This window comes from Poecilia latipinna, unplaced genomic scaffold, assembly GCF_001443285.1.
Source record: "Poecilia latipinna isolate Pla-1442-1.1 unplaced genomic scaffold, P_latipinna-1.0 Scaffold5221, whole genome shotgun sequence".
NCBI lineage: Eukaryota > Metazoa > Chordata > Actinopteri > Cyprinodontiformes > Poeciliidae > Poecilia > Poecilia latipinna.
Genome location: NW_015117837.1, coordinates 1 through 7815, shown reverse-complemented (window position 1 = coordinate 7815; position 7815 = coordinate 1). Strand labels below are relative to the sequence as shown.

At 38.8% G+C, this 7815-nt stretch overlaps 1 protein-coding gene across 2 annotated transcripts; it reads left to right on the top strand.

The window, feature by feature from the left end:
* Window positions 1-828: 828 nt before the first annotated feature.
* LOC106943379 (protein cornichon homolog 1) lies at window positions 829-6883 on the top strand. 2 transcript variants are annotated; one of them, XM_015026689.1, is made up of 6 exons: window positions 829-1004; window positions 2149-2217; window positions 2464-2511; window positions 5425-5537; window positions 5635-5778; window positions 6521-6883. In XM_015026689.1, the coding sequence occupies exons 1-6, from the start codon at window positions 924-926 to the stop codon at window positions 6546-6548; spliced, it is 483 nt and encodes a 160-aa protein (XP_014882175.1). In that variant the 5' UTR covers window positions 829-923; the 3' UTR covers window positions 6549-6883. The 2 variants fall into 2 exon arrangements, with proteins under 2 accessions (XP_014882175.1, XP_014882176.1); XM_015026690.1 differs by lacking the exon at window positions 2464-2511 and having other exon boundaries at window positions 836-1004.
* Window positions 6884-7815: the final 932 nt, after the last annotated feature.

Below are 7815 nucleotides of genomic sequence, written 5' to 3'. Positions count from 1 at the left end.
TTACATAAACGTGATACTTATCTTGTATAAACGTGATCGCTTTGTTGTTTAAACGTGATGGTTATTTTGTTAAAAAGTGATAGTTATCTTGTATAAATGTAAAAATGTTATGTCCAGGCAGTGGCAGTACTATGCTAGGCTAGTACAGTACAGTGGCTAACAGGAATTGGTCAAGTTTCCCTTCGTGTTTGGTCTAAAACATGGAAAGATACAGATACTGCTTTACACTGTGGTTAAATTTTAATAGTTTTAACCGTTAAAACCAGTGATAGCATGTGCAATCTGGGCATTTTTGCTTATTGAAATAAGTAAAAATGAGATAAAGAATATTATAAAAATGTATGTCAAGAAGAAATGGCAAGAACAGTGGGATAACAGAGGCAATGCTAGGGTTTATTATAGTACCCAAAAAAGTTGGGGAATTAAAATATAATAGAATTTAAAAAGAAGAAGGTATTATATCTAGAATAAGATTTGGACATACAGGATTAAATAGTACTCTTAAAATAATTAAAAAACAATTGTTAAAGCGTGATTAACAATTATGTTAATCACGTAATTGTGATAATTATAATCTGTGTTATGTTTATTAATTTTCCACTATATAGTGGAAAATTAGAAACAGTACAACATATATTTTTAGAATGTAATAAATATGTTCAGGAAAGAGAGGTGTTACTTAGAGATTTAAGTGGGAATAAAAATAAATTGGATATTAGTGAATTGTTTCAGAGATCATCTGGGGATATAGTTTTTAGCAGTATTTTTAGTTCAGTTATAAACGTCTGATCCATACTCCAATCCGGAAGGTGGCGGTAATGCACCTACAAGTTGTTTGCCAACCGCCATAAAAAGGAGGAAGAGGAAGCCTTCGTCATCCGCCGACGGAGCCAGGAGGAACCGAGCAGAAGAACCGTAGAAAAATGGCGTTCACATTCGCGGCCTTTTGTTACATGCTCGCTCTACTGCTCACGGCGGCGCTTATCTTTTTTGCTATCTGGCATGTAAGTACAAATTTACACCGACTGCTTTTCTGACTGTCCAGGTGTAGAACCCAAATTCTGGGTTGAAAACAAGGCCTGCCGAGTGGGCACGTAGAAGTGACGGTTTCTGGTCAGAGTCGGCTCCTCCAAGACGCAGAAGACGTCTCTAGAGAGCGTTAGCGCTAACTGAACTGACGCACGCTTACTTCAGAAACCTGTCTACTACTGAATGAATGAATAGTACACACCCTGGTGTCGGCTCGGGCGGAAAGCTCAGCCCATTGGCACCGACACAGACGCTGGTTTTACACATAATTTTGAATTAAAGTGTTTCCGTAGTTAATGTTCGTATTAGACTTCCTCAAAACACACAGGGCTTCTATTAACCTGACGGGCTACATTGTGCTAACAGCTAGCAGGCTCGTTAGCATTTTGCAGGCTAAGCTAAAGGACTTCGACATATTTACACCGGAAAAGCTAAATGCTTTATGGCTCTTCTGCTGCATAGTGACCATTTTCTCGCCACTTGGTGTAAATAGGGTGGAAGCGTGTGATTGTCAAATGTTGAAACAACTTCAAGTCATATTTTTATTAACGGTCTTTTTTTTTTCTTTTTCTTTTTTGCCAGCGTTAGCTTTGGGATTTCTTGGACACTGTTGTAAACTTTAGGTCATTTGTTACTCATTTGCAATAGATGTAATGTAAGCAAGAATTGGTAATCTATCATAGAAAAAAACGCACACAAATAAGTGTATTATACCAAGTTATTGTTACCCCTCCTCTCATTAAGTTGCTCAAGCTTTGAGGCATACAGTGATCTTTGACCCTTCCTCTCCAGGTTTAGGTGTGGGAGGGTGAGCTAAAGGAAATTAGCTTCTGCCCTGTCACATTTACCATTAGCAGGCAAACACAGCTGTCATGGCTTACAAATGATTTTAAAGGGATTGTGTTGTGGCACCAGTTTATGTAATACTAAAAACCTCTTAACATGAAGACAAAAATGTGCTGAAATTAAATGTTACGCTATTGCAATAACAAATCTGTTCATGTTAAAGGATTTTACAGTTTCTCCTTGTGTGTGTAAATTTGGTGGACTGTTCACTCAAATGGAATATCATAAAAATATCATGCCAGGGTTAATATGACATTTCTTCATTATTTCCAGATAATTGCATTTGATGAGCTGAAGACTGACTACAAGAATCCTATAGATCAATGTAACACTTTAAATCCGGTAAGTGTGCCTGCCCTTTGCTTTTCTTGTCTAAACGACTGCTTGCAGATGCTCTCTGTTACAACTGTACTGTTATCCACCTATCTTTTTTTTTCTATCGTTTCTCTGCACTGTTATGCTAAATAACCTTGTTTTTGTTCTTTTTTTTGAGTGTCCTTGTCAGCTGTGAAACTCTAATGCATTTTCATTTTGTTTTGTTTTTCCAATCTGCTTCTTTTGCCCCCCTCTTTTTTTAATGCCTGAAAGACAATTGAAAAGGTCAAAAAGATTAAGAGAGTCAAAATTGCAATAAAGGTTTGTACCAGTCTTTAAAATGCCCGCTGAGTCCACGTTAGTCTGAAGTCTTGTCATTTTGCACGGCGAAGTGTTTGCTAAGGTCTTTTCAGTTAACGAACCTAGGTTGCGTTTTGGATTAGACGAAAACATTACGTTTTATCCTTGTTTTATTTATTTATATATATATATTTTTTTTGATTACCGTAGAGTTTAATTTCTTGGTCGGATATCTCGGCTCTACGCTCGCAGATTTTACGTTGCCAGCTTTTCCTTGGGTATTGTACTTATTCCAAATGTATTCACACCCTTGAATGTTTTTACATTTTGTCCTTTTACAAACCTCAGCATCGAGTTTAATTGTGAAATGAAACGCATGGTTTGCAAGTTTTTGTTTTTTTTGTAAATAAAGATCTGAAAAGTGTGACATGCAGATGATCAGTCAGTCAGCACTTTGTAGAACTATTTTCGTATAATTGCTGCTGCCATGTTTGACTGCATGACACAGCAATTACAGCCCGACAAATACTTGGAAAATATTCGCTTCTTTACAACACCAGTCACATAAAGATGTGTGATTCGCATCACTAAACGAACCAACGTAACTGCATTTAATATTTTCAAATGTGATGTTTATTGATACTTTCATTGGACAAGCAGTGGAGAAAATGGTAACAATCCTGACAATATGGACAGCTTTGCCGGGTTTTAGCATCATTAACTGTAATTTATTGTTGCGTCAAGAAATTTATCGCGATAAACAATACAATATGATAAATGCCCACCTCTAATTTCACACTTCCTGCATCTTTTATTAAAAAAAAAAAAGCAAAAACATGGATGCTTCTTCTAAATTGCGTTGGTCTGTTGGCAAAGTTTTGTCGCTGTACTGGGACAAAATGTGACAAAGTAAAAGGGGAATGAATACTTTGACTGGACACGGCTCCTGTCCAGTAGATTGTTGTAAGGATCTCCTGACATCGCGTTTGGCGAGACAGTGAAGCTACGGGGAGAGCAGTGTGTGTAAATATTCAGCGGCTCTGGCTTATTGATGAGGCGTTAGCTTTTGACTGAAAAGACTGGCAAATGCTTAAAGCATGCATGATTTCTATTACAATCAACCCCTTGTTTGCTTATGGTTTTACAGATGGTAGTTCAGTAAACTCTCCATGTGTTAGACAAAGACTTAAATCAGTTGGTTGGATGGCTTTCAAGTTACCAGCTTAACCACATTCTTCACTGAAATACACACACACAAAGTGTTTTCCTCACGAATTGGAGGTTACAGTTTGAGCCACTGTTTGTCCGATATAAGCTGCTGTATGTGAGCTCAGAGTTGGCTCCAAGCTACATCACCTGTGGTTCTGAACAGATGGCGGCAGAATCCCACCCACCTCTCTCCAGCTCAGCACTATTTAAAACCTCTGATTGGCTAGAAATTCTCCAAGGAGGAGGAGTTAGTGTAGAGGGAGAAAAAAAGTCAGGCTCCACATACCTGTAACCCATGGCGTTCTGCATAGTCTGGTATGCAGGCTTTGAGCCCAGTTTGAACCCGTTTGGGGTTATCATCCCCACCCCCCTCCGTCTGTTCAGTTGTGTCGTATTTGGCAGCGCAGTGCAGATCCTGCACATTCCCCACGCCCCACACCTGTCATTCTGCGGGCCGTTGGTTTGGCTCCACTTGCTGTATTTTTATTTTATTTTATCCCACCCCCCAAATGCATGGCTTCCATGTGGTGCTTCCATCTGCCCCCTTGAACCCGACGCTCGACACAACCTCAGGCACGCTGGCTGCATCGACGCCGCTTGCGCTCGCAGCATGGTTCTCAAACAATGTGCTGTTGCAAAGCGGGACGATGTGCGGATTTGTCGTCGCTGCAGACACGTCGATGTTGAGATGCACCAACGTTGTCCTGAGCAAGCGTCGTCATTTAGTTTAGACGCACAAGGTGATGCATGTCACCGAACCAGGGTGGGAAATAAATCTCTCTGGTCCACTTGCAAGAATCGATCTCTAAACTCTGAAAAGCAACTCATGTTTTTGCCGAAGCTGAAGACTTAAAGTTTTATCACGATATTTTGTAGTAATGTTGTGATAACGATAAAAGTGCTAACTAGTTAATTATTTTTAGGTAATGGCTATGGCTGAATGATACAGCAATCATATCCTTACAAACACAAATACTGCTCCTGAAAAACATCCCCATTTGTAATGCACTACTTTAGGACAGTCATTGTAAAAAATGTGATTTGTATTGATAAATTACTCACAGCAACTGAAATTTATCATATTTTCAAATGTATTGATACACTTTTTGTATAAACATTGGTAAAAATAGTAAAAACTAACAATTCAGACAGTGTTGGGGGTTATAAACATCAGTAATTTGAATTTATTGTGACAACGATAAATCAAAATTCTTATCACAAGAAATTTATCACGATAAACGATACGATAAATGCCCACCCCTAAGCTGTAAGTCAGGGAGGAACTTCACTTTGTGGTTTTTAATCTAAACATTGAAAATCAGATTTTTTTTTCTTTTAATCCGGAGTATATTGTGGAATTATCGAATTTGCAAGTGGTAGATCTTGATTTTTCACCCTGTTACTTGGTTAAAAATGGCGTCGTATGCTGTCACCCCGGCTACATGCATTGTAGCCATACAATCCATCACATTACACCGAAGCTCAGTATTTCTTTCCCTCATTTTTATAAATGTCACCTTTTTTTTTTTTTTTTTTTTTAAGACCGAGTGAGAACACCTCAGTCTTTGCTTTCTGAAGACGATTGGTTTTCTTCAGGGAGCTGCAGCGTTCTCCCACGTCGTCCTCTGACTGTCTTGGCTTCCTAATCGTCTCGTTTTGAGCAGGAAGGCAGACTGACCGGCTGTCCCTGTGCCTTGACGTCTCCTCTCCTCTGGTCTGTTTCAGCTGGTGCTGCCAGAGTATCTCATCCATTTCTTCTTCTGCGTGATGTTTCTGTGCGCGGCCGAGTGGCTCACCCTCTTCCTCAACTTGCCGCTGCTGGCTTATCACGTCTGGAGGTGGGTAACCGAGCAACCGGCTGACCGCCGAAACAGGAATCCTCTGCTTCGTTTGTGACTAACAGGTTTATTTATTAATATTTTTGCTGTGCCACAGGTATACGAGCAGACCTGTGATGAGCTGTCCAGGACTCTATGACCCGACTACCATCATGAATGCCGACATCCTGGCCTATTGTCAAAAAGAAGGCTGGTGCAAACTGGCTTTCTACCTCCTCTCATTCTTCTACTATCTCTACGGGTACACAGCTTTTTCCATTTCTCACTTTGACAATCGTACAGAAGCTCTCTGCATTGGTTGAACATGCGGCTCTGCAACCTGCGGAGTCGCAGCTGGCTCTGAATAACTTTGGCTGAAACTGAAAAGGAGCCAGTTGATGGTTTTAAATACAGATATAACAATTTTAAGGTTTTTTTTTTTTTAAATTCTCCTGCAATATTTGCACTGAATTTTCACAAAGAATGACAAACACTAAAATTCCCATTAATGTTTTTAGACCCGTTTTCCTTGCCCTTTAAAAAAAAGACACAAAATGCTTGTTCTATAAAGATTACAAGAAATTTCCCAAAGGAGATATTTGTGTAAAAAGTTGTATTTTTTTCAGTCATGTGACCTTTTGCAGCTTTAAATTATTTTTTTTCCCAAAATGGCTCTCTGCTAAAATCTAATTGAATACAAAAGAGGCTTTTTTTTTTTTAACTAAAGTTTTAGATTTGTCAAAAACATGAAAGTTGATGTTTCATGACTGTAATAGAAACGCTCCCACTTTTAACACACGGTAAGAAAATGTGTATTTTTTTATTTTTATTTTTTGTCAACACTGTAAATTTTCAGCAGATGTATTTAAATTGTGGCAACACCCTGAGTCGTTATTTTGTCAGTCACAGATGTTGAAAATGTTGCACCATCTTACTGGCTGTGGTCATTAGGACCCAGGCGGTTGTGAGTGAACCTGACGGTAATCCTAATCTGTCTCTTCCAGAATGATCTATGTTCTGGTGAGCTCCTAAAGACGTGGAGGGAAACGGACCGAGCCGTACAGTAGATGACCAGACACTATGATCCAAGTGCTGGAACACTGGACCTGCTGGAGACCACTGATGAGCAACACGAGCCGTCATTTCAAGTGGATGAGCCCCCCCGACAAACACACACTCACACACACAGTGCAGAGAGTCATTCTGGAAACTTCTAACCTCTTTAAAGACTATCTTGGTCGCAGCGTTTCCGTCAAAGCACTACAACTTAAAAAAAAATAGTCTGGAAATACGGACAAATTTCAATGGACAAGTTCATCTTTTTTTTTTTAATGCTTGAGATTAAATAAAAATAGTTTTCCATCTTTGCTCCCTGCTTTCGAGTGTTTACAGATTAGGATTTGAGGTTTGTGTGCGTGAATCTAAACGTGTGCTGATCTGCTTTACGGTTTTTTTTCCTTTTTCTGGATTGTAACAGCTGATGTACTCTGACCAGGTAGTTTATTGATCTTGGCTGCAGACAGCTCAGTCTGTTCAGACTAAAGATGGACTGAAGGAATAAAAGACGAGCGTCATCTTGTAGTGAAACATGACGCACGCACCGTCTTATCAGGGTTTTTTTTTTCCCCAATGAATTGTTTCAATATTTAAAATCTACCTGTCCAATATTTAGTTGTCTATATTAATCATGAGGGGATCATGTGTGGTTTATTTTCTGTAAATTTTCCCTTGTAGCTCTGAGTTAAGTGAAAGGCCGACTCGACAGCGATGTATAGAGCTTCAGTAGCAAACTGCTGATGTGCCATACTGTTGAATCGTACCTTTTGATCTGTTTTTGGTTGATTTGAACACAAATAGTCCACGTTGTTAGCATCTCTGGTCTATTTATTGTTTTCTGGATTTTTATACAATTTCCTCTGACATCAAGCACTCCTGCATCTCCAACTTATTTAGTTCAATAAAAGTTATTTAGCTCAAGCTTTCACTGGTTAGAGCAATGTCTTTCATTTTGCACCAGTCAGTTTAGACACCTTCCTGTCACATTTGGGAAAATAATTCAAAATAAAACCAAAACGCTGAAATTTTCTGCAATGTAAATTTTATTTATTTTTTCTTGTGCGGTGGATTAAGTAGTGTCACTTTAACAGACATGAAAAGGCTTTTTTTATATATATATATATTTTGGTACAGAAAATGTACGCATCTACTTTTTTTTTTAAAGCTTAAACACAGGCTTGTGTATTTTTAAAGATTTTAAGCCGAGTTGTGTTGTTACCTGAACCTTTTGGTTTATTTAAAA

Excerpts from the sequence above, each read along its gene's own strand:
- LOC106943379 (XM_015026689.1), top strand. The coding sequence starts at position 924 with ATGGCGTTCACATTCGCGGCCTTTTGTTACATGCTCGCTCTACTGCTC. Across the intron at positions 1,005-2,148 it reads TCTTTTTTGCTATCTGGCAT|ATAATTGCATTTGATGAGCT; the intron begins GTAAGTACAAAT and ends CATTATTTCCAG. Across the intron at positions 2,512-5,424 it reads GAGTCAAAATTGCAATAAAG|CTGGTGCTGCCAGAGTATCT; the intron begins GTTTGTACCAGT and ends GGTCTGTTTCAG.